Raw genomic sequence first — 19,228 nt, forward strand, 5'->3', positions numbered from 1 at the left:
ATGGCCATATACTTTATATGCAGGCAGAAAGAATCAAAACAAAAGGAGCAGTAAAAAAGCTGTTCCGGTTGGCACTGGAATCGAAAGCCCACCAAAGGAGCGCTACAGCTCAGCCAAGGGACCCTGACAAATGATTCTTGCCAGCATACATCCCAGATGCCTTGCTGATAAAGCAGCCGCCACCTGCGACTCCCTGTCCCCGCACCCGCTGCGGATGGCCGGCACTGCTCATTCGGCAGCGCCGCGCTGTCCTTCCAACCGTGTTTGCTACTGGAGGCAACCCTGAGGCGGCCTGTCGCAGACATCTGCAGCTCACGCAGCTCTGGCCGCAGGCGGTCAGGCGAGCTCAAACGGTCCCTGACAGGAACAGGCGCTTCCCCGGAGATCCCGGTTTCCACAGTATTCCCCTTCACCCGCCCAACAGGCCGGACCGGGAGAGCTACCAGAGGGCAGGGACGGACACCGCCACGGGCAGGCCGCTGACAGGCACCTCGCTCTCCAGCGGCCCAGGCGGGGTGGGACAGCAGAGCGGCCGACGTCCCGGCTGCCCGCCGGCCGCGCCGCGCCCCGGGGGGAGTCGGAGCCGGGGGAGCCGGGGCGGCAGGGCCGGGCCGCAGCGCGCCGCCTGAGGCGAGACGAGGCGAGGCCCAGCGCCTTCCCGCCCTGTCGCTCTGGCCGCTCCCTATTGGCCAACGCCCGGCGCCGCGCCCTCTCATTGGCTGCACCCGGCGCCGGCTGTCGCCCCACCGCCGAAGCTCCTCGCTCCTCATTGGCCGGCGGAGCCGCCGCGCGCCGTGAGCTGTAGAGGGAGGGCGGGGGTGTCCGCCATCGCTACGGCGGCTGCCCTGGGCCAAGCCTGCCGTTCCGCGAAGCTGCCGGCGGCCAGCATGGAGCCCGGGGAGCGCACGGAGGCCGGGGGCTGCGCGGCGGCGGCGGAGGCGGCCGGGCCCGTCTTCACGCTGGAGGAGGTGGGGAAGCGGAACTCCAGCCAGGAGGCCTGGCTGGTTATCCACGGGCGCGTCTACGATGTCACCCGCTTCCTGGAGGAGGTGAGGCCGGGCGGGGCGGGGTCCCGGCCCGTCCCCTCAGGGACCGGCGGGGGAAGGACGGGGCCTGGGGGGCTGAGGGCGGGCGGGCAGGGCCTGCGGGCTGAGAGGGAAGGGGGTGAGGGAGGGGGACCGGGAGGGGTGCATGGGGGCGGCCATCCCGGGCCGGGGGGCCGCCGTGCCCCCGGGGCAGCTCTCTGGCCCCGGGCTGCGGGGCCTGAGCGGCCCAGCGCTGCCCGAAGGAGGGGTCCGCAAGCCCCGAGGAGGGGCCCCAGGAGACCCCCCCCGGTCTGTTGGCCGCCCGCGGGGCTCCTGTGCTGGGGACAGCTCCTGCCCCTGCTCGACGCCACGGGAGAGCGCTGGCAGGTTGCGTTGGCAAAGGCCAGCCAAGTGCAGGGGTTGTGCTTCTACTCGTTTGAGTCAGCTTCTGTTTTCTTAGGAAATCCGTTCAGGCATGCCTGACGCGGGAGGCGCAGCTCTCCTTAAGCCACGTTACCTCGCTTCTGGTCTTGTAGGGTAAACAGTGTCAGGCTAGGTCAGTAGTTTAAAGTTGACGTCTCTCTCCAGGGACACCCCAGAACTTAAAGCAGAAAGTACTGGTGATACAGTAGGGGAGGTCTGCAGCGCTACTGCCTTCCCAGAGGTGACCACGCACGAGTGATTTGGAAGCGACCCGCTCTCTGCTGCGTAACCTCCAATTCTCTTGGATGTGGGGACAAAAATTGCTTCTAGGCTCGATGCTTTTGACTTCTGCTCTTGAGAAGGTTGAGAGCAGTATGGTTAATGTTTGGAGCTGAAAATGGAGTGGGAGGAAATAGTAACAAGATTTCGAAGGGCTTTTATCCCAGCTTAAAATAACATCAAACCCTTTGTAGCATCTACAGGGTAATGCACAAAAGTTAGTCTGAATCAGGTCCACAAGAAGAGCACTTCATTGAAAATGCGCGTGTTGCTGCTTGCTGGTTTTGCTTGCGCAAGTTAAACTCCGATTCTCCTCCAGGCATATACAATTAAAGCATGTCTGCTATGTAGTCATAACCCATAATGACAAAGCTACCTTGGTGAGGTGTAGAGGCTTATCAGATGGGAGGACAGAATGACAAGCTGGCCGCCTTTTTTTTTTTTTCTACAGTGGCCTGGAAGTAGTGGCTTTCTCTGTAGCTTTCAGTATTTATTTATAAAGTTGGACACAATCGATTTTTTTTCATTGGATCCAGCATCATAACACTTCATTCAAATCTGACTTGTGCTTTGAGTCTTCCCCCCAATGTTTAAGAGAGCCTCCAAGGTATTTCAGTGAACAAATTTGGGAGGGTCTTTTACTACAGTGGCTTGAGCTGGCCTTTGCCGTAGCCAGTTCTGCACTGTTTATTGCTTTTATAATGAAAAATCTTGCTTTCGCAGGACCGTAAATGGATCGGTCCTGCTCCCTTGCTCACCAGTGTCTACTGCTGGTACTCCAGCACAGATGCCTCTGTGTCTGGTGCAGGATCTGAAAAGCAGCCTGCTGAGCAGCTGCTCTTCTTGGGTCTTTGATACTTGAGAGAGGCTCTAGCACCCAGTAAGCTGGAAAGAAAAGCACGCAGGACGGTGGGATGGTGCCTGGTGGAAGTGTGGCAGTTTGGTGCTACAGAGCAGCAGTGGCAGGAAGAATTATCAGCTGATGCTCAGCTCTTGTGTTTTATAGGAGAGCCTGCAGGTCTGGCTGAGGTGAGGGACCGGTTGCGCATTTAGTTGCGTACGTGTACAACGAGATGCAAACTGTACTGTAAAGAGCTTGTTGTTAGGGTGGGAAGGAGAAGACAATCGCATTGAGTGTGACTCTAACTCGGGAAACTGTTAAATGGTGGAGCTATGAGCAGAATGGAGGTACTCAGATTCCTATTCCAGGGTCAGTTCACAAGACCATGAGTTTTCCAGCTGGTACGTGAGGATTTTTTGAGCAGCTGACTGCCTCCTTCGACATGCACGCCCCCTCCAGCGTTTGGGCTCCCCGGCACTAGGCCAAGCTGTCATCTGGCATCTGTCAAATCCCTGAGAGCACAGCGGCGTACAAAGCTGCGGGCCCAGCTACCTCTGCTGATCAAATGAAACGGGCAGGGTGGCGGGTGTATTTTGAAGAACATTTGTTACTCCGCTAGTTTCTGAAACCTTTCATGTTTGCCTGCATCTAAAAGTCTAGTCCCAGAACCAGGGGACATCGAAGAACTTGGCTGGAGCCAGGTTCAAAACAAACAAATGGTGTTTCTTTACGCAACAGGGAGCAGACCAGTGGAACTCCCTGCCAGAGTTTGTTGTGGATGCAAGAAGGTTAAGCAGATTCAGGGGAAGACTGGGCAAAAACGTGGAAAAGCAATTCACTGCTCGTTTCTAAATAACAAAATGGTCTGTGTTCAGGAAGAGCCAAAAATGGCTGGAGGTTGGGACAGTACTTGCAGAAACTGCGTGCCTTGTCTTACACTTGCCTCCATGTTCCAATTTCGGTTGCTGCTTATCGCTTTTCAGACTCAAGAGTCAGAAAAATATTTTCAAGATATTTACTTCAGTGTGAACGACGCTGTGTTTCAGAGCATGGACGCTGCATGGTGGTCACAGCCTTTATCTCAGCATTCTGTGTAAGACAGCGTCTGGGACGTGCTCCCTGGGACACCCTCAGTATTACAAACGAGCCCAAACGCTTCCCTCTCCCCCACCCCCAGCAAGCCAGGTTTAGCGGTGCCCTGAATGTTACCTTGAGATGGTATTTCACATTGCCCTTTCCAAGCCCTTTATCCCATTTGTGTTTTTCTGACATGAAAAAGATCTACTTGGACTAGGGAAAGGAAGAAGAATAAGGCTGCTGTTTTAACTGTGCCAGCATGGCTGACACAACACTCTGCTATGTACACCCCTCGCTGACATAGTGAAACTTGTAAACTTAGATCCAGGCCTAATTTATTGGCAAAAATACACTTTATATCTGCTACTCCACTGTAATCAGTCGAGTGACAGGGGGACAAGGTGTAGCTGATCGCAACCAGGAGTGTTTGCCTTGTTTAAAAGTTACAGTTGTCTGATAAACTGTTCTGCTTTAGGGTTCTGAGCTGCTGTAACTGCGGCTATCAGGGTTTCAGCGGGTAATATTTCCCCTTGGTCCTGTGTAGTCACTGAAGCGGTGTCTAATTGTTGCCTTTTCTGGCCTTTGGTCACAGATTATTTGAACAGGATTGCTGAATTCCACTGGAGCGTTACCTTGGAGTGATTGTGCAATCTCAAAGACGCCTCACTGCTAAAAGATTGTCGAATCTTGCTTCATGATTCCTGCAAACTAGGTACAGCAGGTCAGACGTTAGCTAGCCAACTCAGAATCTGTGCGGTGTTTGAAGCGTAGATCAGTTTAAACTTCCAATTTACTTTATGTTATCTACTGTGTAATAGGAGCAGCAATTAAGACATTTATCACATAGCAAAAATCTACTGAATTGTAAGAATGTGAACAAAATGCAGGAGATGTGCAAAGACGGCGACTGAAATTTCATAGATGTTTCTGAGAGACTGCAATCTCTTCCGCTTCAGAAAGCCTGAAATGAAGTGTGATTATTTGAAATCTGAGATAGCCTTATGGCAATAGTATAATTTTCTCCCAAATCTAGGCAACTGGACCACCAGAATATATGTTATTACCCCTGATTGCAGTCGTCTAGAAAAGCAAGGGTAGATGATGGCTAGAGCAAAAAGGGACTGGCTGCTCAGGTAGGCGCGAACGGTGAGCGAGGAAGCGGAGGAAGGCAGATGCACCTCCCTGACAGGCTCTCCGAGGTCTGGTACTGCTCCCACTTATGCCCTCAACAGACCGATTCAAATCTGTGGCTTTTAACTTGTGCACAATCTGTAATAGACTTATTTTCACAAGCATTCTTATGATAGAGAGACATGGTTTATCTCCATTTTTACACGTGACTAGAAGAGTTTGGAGACGCGTCTTTCTTCAGTATACCCCTTTGTCTGTTACCTGAGTCCACAAGGCACAGCAGCCATCACAGCTTTATGTCTTGCCACGCGCTGCTGCTTCTGATACCCGTGGTAAGTGTGACTAGAAATCTATTTGAACCGGTTTCCAAGTGGAATGAGCCTGGGTTGTGACAACTCTAACCCAAATCGGTCAGTCGGTTTCAAGTATAATGTTCTTCAAACTATGTTTCAAAAGAAGGAAATATTCTACTACTGACAGCTTCTCTTTAAAATTATATGGTTCTAACCGACGTTACGCTCTTTCCAGGCAAGTATGTAGCTAAGGCAGGGCCTGTGCTCAGACGAGCTGGTAGTTAAGAGCGTTATCATTGAGATGAAGGTAAAGAGGAGGGAAGGATCAGATGGTTGCTTACACCAGAGAGGCAGCAAGTTTTTAGATTCTTATCTCCTTGCTGCACCAGCAGTAAGAAACCAGTATTGAATACCCTTCTTTGTCTTTCTGCATTTAATTCCTGTGTACTCTGGTGTGTCTGAAACCAGAACTCTGTGAGGGAGAAGGAGGAGTGTCAGCGATCTGGTTTTGCTCATGTTGACTTGCTCCAGCTTTGCGGAGATGGTTTCGGGAAAACCCGTGCCGTGTCTTAAAACAGGCTCTGAAGGATGTGTGGTTGACAAACACCATTTGTCTTGGTGGCCGCTTGTCCTTGTTTTCTGGCTCGTATGGTATTGGCACATTATTAGTGCACAGTAACACTCTCCCCTTTCCTGGCTTATTTCTCTGATACTGGGGGCTAGGAATGAAAGCTTTTGCATCCCTCCTCAACGTGAAGATCTTGTGTCTTACCTGATCCACGACCTAATTAGTCGTAGAGCTTAGTGTTGCTTCTGAGCTCATTTGTAGTTTACAGTAGGTCTGTAACAGCAGTTGCCAGCCGGACACATGCAGACAGGCACTTGGAGTCTGTGAAAAGGCGACGCCAGGCTCTCGCCTTCTGCAGTGAGGTTCTTTGTTGCCCTTGCTGCGTGCCTACGGTTCTGACTTGCTGCTGGTTTTTGCTCGCTCCGTGTCCCTTCTAAAGGCTACACAGACAGAGCCTCTTCTGAGGTCTCATGAATAAATACAACCTTGCTGGCTGGACACAGAAGATGGACGATATGAGCTGCTAATTAGGGAGCGAGTCATCAAGCGCAAACTTTCTTTGCTCACCGCCTTAGAGCATCAGTGACATTTAAAGTGAGCTTGGGGTGAATATGGGGTTGTACAACTCCCTACTTCTGCTGTTCTTCTCTGGGCCCAGTTTGGAATTTGGAGAGCTTGATTCAAAGATGCCACTGAAACGATGCTTTTGGGAGCGCCTGCTGTAGCTGTGAGTATTGCAGAGCACGAGGAACTCTTGGGTCTTCTCCCCCTCTAAATCTCCTGACTGCGGCAAGAGCAGGCTGGCCTCCCTTCTGCCGCGCCCGGGCCAGGGGCTCCGGAGGGTGCCTTGTGCTGGCGATGGCTGTTGTGCTTTCACTTCCAAATGACAGGGTTTTCCCTGTAAAACTGTTTTCTCTGCTCAGTGGCGTTGGTCATATCCTTCCAGAACTGGTGCTTCAAGACTATTAACGTTGCCGTCAACGTGCACTTTATTTATTCTGTATGCTGAAGGCTCCAGTGACAAGGAGGTTCCAGTTCTGTTACTGTCCTGAGGAAAACTGAGGACTGGCACTTGGGCCCACCTCTCTTGTTCTTGTTTGCTTTTGTCTGTTTCTTTTCAGAAACAGACAGGGTTCAGCCATTGTTTCCTCTGGAAGGATATTTTTTTTCCCACGTTTTGCAAACACTTTCAGTTTTCATGTTTTCCTGCAGGAACTGTAGCTTTGAGAAGTTTTGTGGCAGAGTAAACGACTCCCTGGGTAAATAGTCCGGTTTTAGGTTTGCTCAGGTGTATGACAAGGTAAGAATTGTCTGGCTGCAGTTGTGGTTGTCTAGACCAGGGAGTCCTTTCAGAAATACGATAGGCCAAAATGTTTTGAAGTTTTTTTTCTTTTGGCTTGGGGATTACAGTGAAGGACAGATGTGCATGAATAAATAATTCTTTTTCTTCATAGAAAGGCTTCAGACCCAAAGGTGTAAAGAGGAGTAAACTTTACCGTTCTTCTTGTCTCTTGTCTATGCGAAGACTGGATGCCACTGAAAGCCAATATCCACCGCATGTTCCCTGTTACTGCAGGTTTCTTTCTGCCCTTTTAGGGTGGATGATTAGGAAAGCAAGGTTATCTTCTTAAAATTCAGTTCTGATAGTTTTCAGTATGAAAAGAGGTTTGTGGTGAGACATCCCTAAGGAGTTCTTCCAGAAGGCTTAAAGTAAATGGCCAGCTTTTCATCCCCTAATTTCTGTGGATCTTTGCAAGCGTGCTTATAAAATAGCTGAAAATTGGACAGTTGTTGTGAGTAATATGCATAAACAATATACAGCATTCTACCACTGCAGCCCAGTCTGAGAGCGGGATCTAAGGGGCGCAGAAATGATCTAAAGGGCAGTCTTGCCGCAGCCTGCGTTCCCGTTAACTCCCTGGCGCGAGCAGAGACATGCATCCAACTCTGTAGTGAGCTCATTCACAGCTACCCCAGCAGGTAGTTGCTTCCTTTTCTTTTTTTGTAGGGCGAGTTTTCTGCTAGGGAGTCCCTGATCCAGCTGCCTCTGAGATCAAGTGAGCACGAGGATTGGTGTGGGAGAAGTGGCAGCAAGACCTGTAGCCAGGCATGGGGGGAGTGAGGTGAGTGGAGCCTCGCTTGGTTTTACAGCTAAGGCAATCTAATAACTGACTGCTAACCAAACCGTGTCCTAGGACTGCAGACTTTGCCCTTCATGGCTGCTGAGAAAGCTCCACGTTGATTCTGTTACATACCTGGACAATAAAGGGATTTATTCAGAATAAAGAGCTCTGATATGAGGATTGCAGAATTGGCTGCAACAACTCGCTGGAGTAAACAACTGGACTGGTTTTGTGTCCATACTGAGTATGTTTGGTATGAGGTGTGATAGCCAAGTGGGAATATTGAGACTTTCGGCAGCAAAACCAGACAAGCTGAAGGAAGAGGGGCAATGGCAACTGTTCCATGTCTGTGGGAAGGAAAAGGATATTACAGGGAAAAACAGGTGTGTTAGTCCTTTGGTCTGAAATTCAGTCGAACATCTCTTCCCCAGCTCCAGGCTTGTCGCTGTTAGGAGCATTTCAGGCAGCAGTGAACAAGTCTCATCTTCTCAACTAGCGCATTTAGTGCTCGTTGCCTGATGCTCTAGAAAACTGGGTTAGTCCCCGTGCGTGCACTCAGAGGCCTGATCGCTTTATCGGTTTAACTGGATGAGCTGATAGTTTAAACTAAACTATTTATTCACGCTCACACTGTAAAGAGATGGTACTTTGCTGGCTTTGTGGTTAGCAATTTCCATTGCCAGTCTGTTCCTGGATTGTGGTATTGACAACGGTAGAGAAGAGCCCAGCCCATCAAGGAAAACAGGATTGCACCAGGGTTTTTTTGTCAGTGCACACCGCTTGGTCTGACGGTTGCCTGTGACCGTCTGCCACCAACAGAAATGCCAGCGTCGTTGTGAAGCGTCCCGTGGATTTGGTACTTTTGTTGTTGTAACTTCTGAATCTCTGAAATCAGTATATGACGGCAAACAGTATAACTTGTCATGACTTTTTTTTTCTCTCCCCTGGTTGTTGAGCGGTTGTACGCTGGATCAAGTTCAGTATTCTTGGGGCTGCATTAGAGCCGTAGCTTCTTATGCCACTAGAAAACATGAGGCATTTCTCCTCTGTTCCTCTCTGTTCCTCATTGCACAGCTATGTGCAGAGAGAGGCCGTCAGCCAAATACTATTATTTTTTGCAGTATCTGAAGCAATAGAATATCCTTTCCTCCACTGGTGTCTGTACAGGCAGTCTTGTCTTGTGCTTCACTAGCAGTTGCCTCAGGAAAGTTCTTGAGAAAATCATGCAGGAGAGGCTCCTCTGCAAGCAAGGGAGTCTGATTTATGCAGTGAAGCCCACGGAAAGCTACATGAGGACGTCCTTTCTTTTGTATTATTTTCTTGCCCAAATCCGTTGCAGAATCACAGAAGGGATAGCTGGGCTGTGGGGCACAAAGCCGTGCTTCCCTGGGTGTGTTGGGGATTTCTTTCTTTGGAAGGGTTTTTATTCTGCAAGGTATCTTCCAGGCTGTGCAGCACACGTCGTTCTCTGTGAATTCCCGAAGGAGAGGCTGGACAATTCAATCTTTGGAACATTTTATTGATGATGTTGGTTTGAGGTATCCGTGATGAACGGAAGAGGTTGGAAGGAAGGCTGCTGATGCTGTTGGTACCTTTGCTCACCTGAAGCCTTCTCTTCCAGCACCCAGGTGGAGAAGAGGTTTTGCTCGAACAAGCTGGCAGAGATGCCACGGAGAGCTTCGAAGATGTTGGGCATTCCACAGACGCCAGGGAAATGCTGAAGCAGTACTACATAGGGGAGATCCACCCGGTAAGGACCAGCTGGCTGTGACAGCCTCTTTCAAACACGGGATGGGACTGTGTAAAAGCGTGACTTTCCTTTGTGTAACCCACTAAACGCAGACACCAAGATGTGGCTTGCGAAATAAGTAAGTAGCTAAGGGGTTTAGGCAGTTTCTGTGTCAGCCGGATCTCTGTTGAGGAAACAAAACTAAATTAGTCTTCTCTTTCCACCAGATTTCAGAACAGATTTCTCACTACGATTAAATCAGTGGCACTGAAAGAAGCTTATCTAATCGGTTCCCTCCTTAGCTGGTGGTACCATAACTTCCCCTTGCCTTGTAATTTAGAGTTCAAGAGGGTGAGAGATCACAGGGGCATGGCACAAACACCTCTTCCTGCCTGCTACAAAGACGGTGCCCTTGGGTGCTGAAGGAACGACTCCTTTGAAAACCGAGTCCAGGCAATTGCTCCTATGATGAGGACTGTACAGAACAATTCCCTCGTAAAGACTGCAGGTTTCTTTTGAAGTCAGGGCTTATCTTTTTTCTTCTTTTTTTTCCCCTTGACAGCACGATCGTAAAAAAGAAGGTTCTAAGGTAAGCTATTACTGTTTTACTTTTCCATTTTAACTTAATGCTGTGGCAACGATATTATGCTCACTAAATGAACAAAGAAGTTGTCACATGCTTTTTTTTTTTTTTTTTTTTTTTCTTTCCTGTGGAGCTTGTGGCTTTATGTTTACACAAACTACAGCGATGAATAAATCTTCCAAGCAAATTATATCTTTGTTTTTGTTCTGAAGCTCAGCAGTCACCTCAGTGTGAAATTGGAAGTGGTTTTTTGTGCCTTCTCTCCCCTGACATCAGCAATGTTATTTCCACACCTTGAGCCACAGACCTTTTTTTTGCATCACTCGCTATGTCCTGACCACTGAACTGTTAGTGTTGTTACATTCAAGCCAGGAGACGGGCACGGCCCGGGGTTGGCTGTAAAACAAGAATTCTCTGTTAACTGCCCTAGTAATCATTGGTGTTGCTTAAAACTCCGGTACTCCTGGATTAGAACAGGGCACAGTGTTGCAAAAATGCTTTTGAAATGGATGGGGAGAGGGAAACGGTCATAAATAGAATCCCATCTGAGAGGTAAACATGTGCCTTGCAGCTGGCTTCTCTTCTTGCTTGGCTTGAAGGCTTGGACCAGGCACAGCTCTGCCTTCAACAGCGCTTTCATTAGATGTTGTTCAAAGCAGGGCCGCTTGCAGAGGAGCAGGAATCAAGGAGGAAACTGTCAACAGAGAGGGCGGCGACTGGAGCCCTTGGGAGTGTTTGCTTGCTGTAGTCAGCCATAGAAAGAATAAGTCAGGCTGGGTAAAGCCTACGCTTAGTTATAACCCGAGACTGCATGATTATGCCTATGTTCACCTTAGAATTTATTGTTTGGTTCAACTCTGTTTCATAAACAGAATCACATGCCGAAAATGTGCGTAGAAACAAGCAGTAATCTGAATAGCTCCCTTGGATCCGAGCGAAATATTTTTTTCGAATATTTTTTCTCTTCTGAGGCGAAAGTCCAGTGAATTACATACAGCTAAGGTCTTTCTCCAGTGCACAACATCTGTTTTAAAAGCAGGCCCAAGTACAATTTAAAAATAGCGGCAAGAGATAGAAGTCAGCAATGTAAAAATAAATAAGGGGAAACCACAAAAAAGAAAAAAAGTTGTGCATGTGTACTCTTGTGACGCAGCTCGGAGGTAGCTCCCCACAGATAAGTGTCAATGTTTAGCATCCACTGAGCGTATTAGGGCAGAAAAGCAAGCACTAAGGCTCCCAAGAAACGGGGATAATCCTGTTTAGGATGGGCAGGAGAGGACTTTTGGCTGGTAGGTACTGATTAAACTGGAGAGCAGCAGCAGCCATCGAGGAAGAGGCTGTGGAGTTGATGAAAGCCTGAATGAGAATTTCAGCTGACGGGAAAAAAGTATTTAAATTCTTGGAGTTTTATGAAAGGAGAAGTATAAAAGTTTGGAAACAGGTTGCGTGCAAGGGAGGAGTTGAAGAGAACATTGTGGTTGTATGCTTCAGTGGTCAGGCGGCAGGACAGCAAGCGGGGAGGTGGGCAGGGGTTTGGAGAGGGGATGGTAGCCAAAGGGCTATTCGTGCCGGAGTGCCAGTTATCCTCCGTAGCACGTAAGACCAAGAGACTGGTTTGCGAGGTAATGAGCCAGACCTTTTTCTGAGAGGGGTGCAGGTTCCAGTGTGAAGTTGAGGAGTGGGTGGGAGGGATTGGATTGATGGAAAGAATGTGGAGGTGAGGACGAGGGCAAACATCCCCGGAAACATCCGCACTTGTGACAGAGGGTGTTTGGGAGAGGAGGAGGAGAAATCCTCTGCGTTTGTAGTCACATGTTCAGTCTTGTAGTCTTATTAGCACATGTTTAATGTTTCCTTATTCCCTGCTAACTCCCTCTTTCCTCCTTCAGGACCCAAGTATGACATCCTCAGGCCAAGCAAGGTATAGTATCCTCTCAAAATAAGAGTAAGAAATTGTGGGGTTGGGAGTCTCCGTTTGTAGAACTGCATATTAACTCTAACGGGCAGGGAAAAAAAAACCCCGGGGATATTACTGCCCTGTCCTTCCAGCAAGCAGATAGTCCAAAATAAGTTGCCAAACTGCAGCGCAGCGAGTTAGCTGCCAGGGCGTGCGCCTCCCTTGTTGGATGCGGAGCCACAGCCGGTGGTGCGAAGTCCCCTGCTCCGCGCTGGGCGGAACGGGCACGCTGGGGTTTCGCAGCTGGGATCCTCTGGCTCACGTGTTCGCGTTACACGGCTGCGGCTGCAGTCCCCTTGCACTACAGTGCTTGTTTGGGCGGTCGCCGCAGGCCGCGGGGTGATGCAGCACAGGGATGTGCATGTCTTTTGGAGGATCTTTACCATGACCAGCCCCGTCAAGGTGACAATCCAGGAGCGCTTACAGCCAGAACAGGGCCCTAGTCTTCCATAGCTGATGCAGAACTTTTTTGCTAAGGAGGCTGCTGAAAGTGAGGCTGTGGCCTCTGGTTTATGAGTGAGGAAGATTTATTGTGGGATAGCTGTAGCAATTTCCATCCTTGAGTCAACTCAGCTGTTTGTATAGCACAAATTACAGTCTGACTTATTTAAGGAAAAAAAAAAACAACCACCGCCGACCAACAACAAAAAACCCAAATTGGTTTCTGTATGTGCCAGGCTGGAAACTTCAGCGATTCAGCTGCTATTTTATAAGCCACCAAGCCGCCCTTGCAGGCGGAGGGGCCTCTCGGAGGGGCCGGGCAGAGCACCGAGCAGGGAGACTGCTAGAGCTGCCCAGCCCTGCGAGGCAAGGCCCTGGCCTGCGAGCGGATGGGAGGCAGGTCCCAAGAGTTCCGTAGATGAAAACAGACGTGCAATAAGTGATTAACATCTTGCATGAATTATTAACTTGATACTTTCTTCTGATTTACGTTGTGTGTGTTTTGTTTTGTTTTTTTTTCTCCCCATAGTTTCTGGTCAACATGGCTAATCCCCATCTTCGGAGCACTGGTCATAGGTTTAATGTATCGCTATTACATGTTGGATGGGAGAACCTCTTGAGCTGACCTTGCCGGGACCTCAGAAAGCCTGAAAGAGAGGGTGTGAGAGAGAGTGCACGCATGCAACATGTGGAGTTCTGCTTCCCTTAACTTCTGCCTTGCTTTTAGCTTTGAGTCTGTCAAGTGATGGTGGCATCCATGGGACCAAGCTAATACCAAACTCTGTCTGTCCTAACTCTGGGACCCGCGGACCTGTCGTACTTCCCTCTTGCGGCGGCAGGGCAAGCGCAACTTCCCGGTATTCTCTTACGTTTGTGTGTTGTCTCCCTCGCGTGTGCGTGCTCGTGTGCTCACTCTCTCGCTCTCTCTTGCTCTCTGAAATTAAACCACAGACAACCTTTTCCTTTCAATGCCTTTTCGTTAAGCCAGACAACGTGAAACAGCTGCTAGTGAGCCTGTGGGTTTGCCTCGGTCCTTCACATAGCAGTGTCAGAAATAAACTGCAAGTCGTCTACAGTCCTTTCCAGAAAAGATGTCCGGAGATGCGGCTCCGGAGTAACTTCCCCAGTGCATGCAGGCAACACTAATTGGAGCAGCAGGAAATTGTTAGCTTTGCTACCTCTTTCTGTACGTGTCTGTTTTTAACGGTTAAACAAATATAAGGATTTTAAAAGTGATTCTGTTCATTTTGTAATACTTGTAATTGTCCCTTTAAAATGGATATGCTGTGAAACAATTTATACTGTGAATCCTGGTTTGTTTGGGTGCTTTTGTGCTGCGTGCGGCAATGCCAGAAAGGGGAACTGACGTGTGGCCTCTCAAAATGCAGATTTTCCTTCCTCCCTGAGGTCTCGATCTGACACATGTATTGGAAACAAAACTCATTCTTACTTACTGTGAATGTGCACCAGATGGGGGGGAAAAACCCAGATAAATCCCCTCTCTTCTCCCTAAATGAAAAGCGAAAAGAAATCCATTTGGGATTTGTGTGTAATGCTGGTTTTGTCTCGGAACGGAGGAGGATATTTCGCTCTTCTGTTTTTCTGTGCCGTGTGGTCGGCCTGCAGCAGCGCAGAGATGATGTAAGGTAGGCTTCATGCATTCAGGCGTGAATCTTTCCAGCTCTTCCAGCACGTTGGTCTGTGGCTTCAGGATCTGCTGAACGCAGGGAACTTGTGTTCCGGTGTGCGATATCCTTCAGCAGTGCTGTCCAACGCTGCCGTGATTCTGGTTCCTAGTTCACAGGTTACAGCAAAGCTGATCGCCTTCTGCAATCGCAGCCCAAAGGGAAGCGCTATACCAGGGTCCTGTTTGTGAGAACCTCCCCTAGGCTGGGGTTTTCTTCTCTCTTCCATGAAACTACAATGTTCCCCAGAAGGCCGTGTAGAAGAATTTCTCGGACGTGGAATTACACTCTGCCTTTTAAAAAGGACGGCCAAGGAACTGTGTAGTCACCGGGACGGGACAGCACTGCCGGGGCTGCGTTACTCCCTCCGCTCCTCCGGCAGCAGAGGTGCCACACAAGTCCCCGCGGAGCTCTGTCTCCCCACGGGACTTCTGTCACTGCTACCGACTGCGTTGTCTCTTACGGTGAATTATCCGGCCGGGGAAACCTGGAGTTCCCCCTTGCCAAGTGACTCCTGGGTGTCCTATCGCGAGCCACGCTTGTCCCTCGTTCTGCCCTGGCGGCGTTGGTGGCCTGGTTCCTGTTTATTCTGGCCTAATGAGTCTAGCAGAAGGGTTTAAATCTGAGCCAAGGGAAATCCAGTGGGAAAGACCTGGGAAAGTCTATCTAGCTACATCTTAAAGGATAAAGGCGACAGGCCAGATAGTCATACATTAACGTAGGTCTTCAAGTCAGCAATGGGTCACTCGATGTAAGTTTATGGAAAATAGATCTTATCGGTCCGAGATGGTATTTTTATATTGGCTGAAAATACACCGCTGTGCTGCTGAGGCTTCTGCGAGGCCTTCGAACTGATGCTGCAAGTTCTGTCGCCTGATTTAACAGAAGCAATATGAAAATCCACAAGGGCAAATGGAAAACGGAAAGATTTGATGTAACAGTGGAAGGGCAGCAGTCAGCCGGTGAACGTGTTTCCGATTCACCCCAAAGAGCACCCCGCCGGGCTCGTTTAAGACTTAGCGGCCACCTGGAAGGAGACGGATGCCTCCTGGAAAACCGGCGAGCTTGGCGATGGCTGCCTGGCGCGGAGGGTGAGCCGCGGGGCGGCCTGGGTGGCTGGTGAGATCGATGCGAGGCTGCGGGTGGGCAAGCGAAGGCGGCGGGAGGGCTGGATGTTGGGCTGCGGCGTCGCGCCAGGGAAGCGGCGGAACGCGACGCTGCCGGGTCCGGGTCCAGCGCCTTCCTCCGGGGCGTTAGCGGGAAGGTTCGTCTGTTCGGCGCTGTCGCTGCGGTGGATGAATGCTGTGACCATGCCTTTGGCTTTTAAAATCCCAGAGAAATGCCGTGTAAACGATTAAAAGCTTGGAAAACATTATTTACGGTGAGGGACTTGAGCCCCATCTAGCCTATCAAGGGGAAGGTCACAAAATAGTAGCGTGGAGGCGCTTGCGCGTGGAATAGAAACTTCCTCCAAGGGCTTTTTGATCTGGAAGGTGGTGGTCTAAAAAAGGCCGCTCGTCAACACTGGAGCAGCTCCAACTGGAAACAGGTACCTTTGCACACTTACCGCAAAGTCATTAACCCTGAAAGCGGTTCCGTGAGGTTTGTCGTGGATTCTCTGCCGAGAGTTTTAAGGCTGGAAGGCACGCGTTGGCCAAAGCATCGCCTCGCTGGGGCGGCTCAGCGCGGGGAGGCGTAGGGCCCTCCACGCCGGTCAGGATTCGCGTTAGCCCGAGGAAAGGGGCTGCTGTCAGGGCCCGGTGCGACGGTGGAAACGCGTCCGTTTTCTCTGGAGGCATTGCTTTTGCCTGCATTTTGGCGTGCATACTATTTTTTTTTTTTAAATACGGATTTCCTGGTGCTTCCTACATTCAGTTGCATTTTGGTAACCCTAGATAACTTTTTGCCATCGTCAGGTCTTGTCCCATTGCTGTTTACCCTTGGGGAAAGTGCCTGTTGATTCCCCGCTCTGCCGGGGCTCCCTCCGGCGCGGCGGTGGGGCCAGCCCGCCTCTCCCCATTCCTTTCTTCTTTTCTCCTCCCGGCTCGCTGAACGATGGGTCCCGCAGGTGTGAAACTGCTCGGTCAACAAAGGAGGCATTAAGAAAGCTTGTTTACCCATTTCATTTGAGGATTAAAAAAGATAATTCCAAATCTTTGTCCTCACGCTGAACTTCTCACACAGCAAGCGTTCGTTGCCAGGTCCCCCGCACGACGCAGGCGCTGTCGCGGCTTCCACCCTGCGAAAAAGCTCTCGTGGTGACATGGAAGCTGGGCGTGAGCTTTGCTTCCTCCAGGTGCTTCGGAAGAGGGGTGAAGAGCTGCAAACGCGAGCGCGGGGGCAGCTTCCACGCTCGGCGTAACGGTATTGTGGCTGCCGCGGGAGCGCCGGCAGGGCTGTGCTGGTCTCTTCTGCCTCTCCATAAACCCAAATTCCTTCACAAAGCAGAACGTAACTGTTAATCGGGCTGATGGTTTGTGGAGGATGGGTAGGAGGTCTGAGCGTCTCCCTGGCTTTGCTGGAATTAGCAGATACAGGGGAGGAATGGCGAGGGAAGGAGACGGAGAGCTCTCTGTGCCGCCCGGGTCGGACCTGGGAGCCTCGGCCGCTGTCCCCGGCATCTCACGGGCTGGGGCGGTCGGGCAGGGCTCTGGTTGGAGGCAGGGGGGCCCGTGAAATGCCGTTTCTTGTACCCGGAGACCAGCGAGACATGCTGGCTTGTGTATTTGCCCCGTTGAATAAAGGTGTGCAACAAACAAGTGCACGATTCTGTCTTACAGCAGGTGCAAAATGCTTAGATCATCTGTCCCGGTGCGAAGGCGCTGCCCGACTGCCGGCCTGGGTGGCCGCCTGCTTCGTGGGGCTTCAATATCCAGGCTCTGTTATGTTTTACAAACCCGATGAGCTCCCGTCACCTGTATTCGAGGCACAGGGTCTCTGCGGCACCTCAGTGGGAATGACAACCGGACAACGGGATTTGGGCTGGGGGAGTGGTCAGCAGCCGCTTACTGGTTCCCAGAACGATCCTCCCGCGCCGCTGATGCCTACGGGGCAAAGCCCAGTGCTCGGAGCGCTGCGCCCGCCTAAGGGAACTGAAACAGTAACTTGAATTCTTCAAAACAACCATGTGCAGATGTAGGGCAGTTTGAGGAAGAAAATTTGGGTCGTGACAAGTGTTCTGCTTAGAGCTAATTATCAGTTAAAGCTAAGAAGATGGTGAGCTATGGCAGACGCAGGATTTGTCTTCCTGGCAGTAGAGGAAAAATCTTTCAGCCGGTGTCGGTTAAAGCTGAGCGGGTGCCAAGGACGAGCTGCAGCGTTGTAACCAAGCAATGGGCTCGTTCTTGCAGCGTGCCGGGAAGGCGGCAGTTTGTGGGTAAGCACCGTGCAAGAAATGCAGCTCATTTTGGGGGGGTGAATGGGGTTTTCTGCAGAATTCAGTCCATAGTGGTCTAAATGTGGGTCGTTATTAAGCTCGCGGTTATTAAGCATTATGCAATTATGCATTCTCCTGTTCCACGATTGCTGCTGTGTAACGAGGATCTCTGTGACCGGCTGATGCGTTTACATTGCCAAGCGCTGTCCTGCCTTCCCAGTTTTGAGAACGTCTGCTCTCGCTTCAGCGGCTGTCGATTCCGTACAGTCCGTCACGCTGTAATTATAACGGGACTGTCAATAACGGCAGCAGGGGAGCCGTGAGAGCTCCCTACCCGGCCCTGGCAAATTCCAGTTACCTCTCAGAAGCGCGATGAGCAAGCGGCAAAGCAGCGATGGCAGCAAGCTTTGTCAGAGAAGCCGTCAAGCGCGTGGCGGTGACAGCAGTGCCGCCTCTCGCCGTCCGCGCGAGCTTTGCCCGCAGAGCATCGCCTTCTGCCGCCGGCAGCTCGGTGACCCTCCGGCCGCGCACGGGAGCGCGGAGCCGTCACCGCACGATGAGCCCGTAGGAGGGCTGTTTTCAACGGGAAGATGAAACGGACACCATGAAATACATCTCTTATTTACATGTATACTTACAGAAGAATATAACATTCCACTCCCACAGCTGTCAGCAGAATCTGGCTCTTAAAAATTTGCCTAATTGTGGCTCTGATGGTGGCTGCAGCAGCCTCGGGGGAGCGGCACCCGGCCAGATCGTCCCAGGAGGGAGCAAGAGAGCGGCAAGGCAGCTCCAGCCGCCGCTGACTTGGGAAAAGAGCAAGGAAAAGTCAGTGGGAACTGTCCGCTGCGGTCCTGGATTTTAGCTGAAATCGCATAGGGAAAAAAGGCCATTAAGTGCGTTGGAAGTGGAGGTTTCAGGGGGGCAGCGCTTTGTAACCGGTGCTGGGTAATGCACGACCCCCCCGGGCATCCTTCGCGGGGGTCCGGGGTACCGAAACCGTCCCGTGGTCTGGGAAGCAGCGACTGCGGTCGCGGGGCAGGACACCCTCCGTGTGCTTTCAGGAAAGGAAAAACTCATTCGCAATATGAAGGAAAGTTGTGAATTATTTTCTTGGCAAGCACTATTCCACTGTAAACTTTATTTATCTTTGATCAAGAGGAATTGGATCCAAAATCCACAGAAAGAAAGAGAAGGCTTCTGAACGACTTTTAAATCTGCTTCCAAGTGCTGCAGGGTCAATACCGAGCGCAGCCTTGCTTCTCCAAACATCGAGGAGAATTTGCAGCGTGTCCGAGACAGAGATGATAAAAAATAAGTGGAGTCCGAAGGCTCCGGCACCTCTCCTGGGTCCCACATCCCAGCCCCGGCTCTGCGTTCAGATGTGCGTCGCCCTTTGCTGGTGCAGGGACTGCTGAGACAGCTCAGGGAGAGGGAGAAAAGTCACCCAGCGCCTGTGATGGAGAAGGAGGCGACGTGGAGGTCAGCCTGTTGGTCTGTCTGCGCCGTCCCGTCTTCACTTCTAACGAAGCTAGCGATCGTTCGCATGTTAATTGCTCTCCGCGCCTCCAGACGGGTCCTGGCCGCCAGGTCCGCAGCACCTGCACGGCTTCTTGCAGGAACAGGATTGTTATCTCGGGGCCAAATTCCCCGCGTGGGTTCCCCACGTCGCCAATCCGGTTCGTGCCGCTGAGCAC

At 50.9% G+C, this 19,228-nt stretch overlaps 1 protein-coding gene across 1 annotated transcript; it reads left to right on the forward strand.

The window, feature by feature from the left end:
• Window positions 1–783: 783 nt before the first annotated feature.
• CYB5B (cytochrome b5 type B) lies at window positions 784–13,778 on the forward strand. The gene is made up of 5 exons (XM_087739458.1): window positions 784–1,049; window positions 9,382–9,510; window positions 10,052–10,078; window positions 11,962–11,993; window positions 13,000–13,778. Exons 1-5 carry the CDS (start codon window positions 888–890, stop codon window positions 13,088–13,090), a joined length of 441 nt encoding a protein of 146 aa, XP_087595584.1. The 5' UTR covers window positions 784–887; the 3' UTR covers window positions 13,091–13,778.
• The last annotated feature ends 5,450 nt before the right edge of the window (window positions 13,779–19,228 follow it).

This window comes from Nipponia nippon, unplaced genomic scaffold (assembly GCF_047370975.1).
Source record: "Nipponia nippon isolate SJK-2023a ecotype South Korea unplaced genomic scaffold, ASM4737097v1 scaffold_7, whole genome shotgun sequence".
NCBI classification, from domain to species: domain Eukaryota; kingdom Metazoa; phylum Chordata; class Aves; order Pelecaniformes; family Threskiornithidae; genus Nipponia; species Nipponia nippon.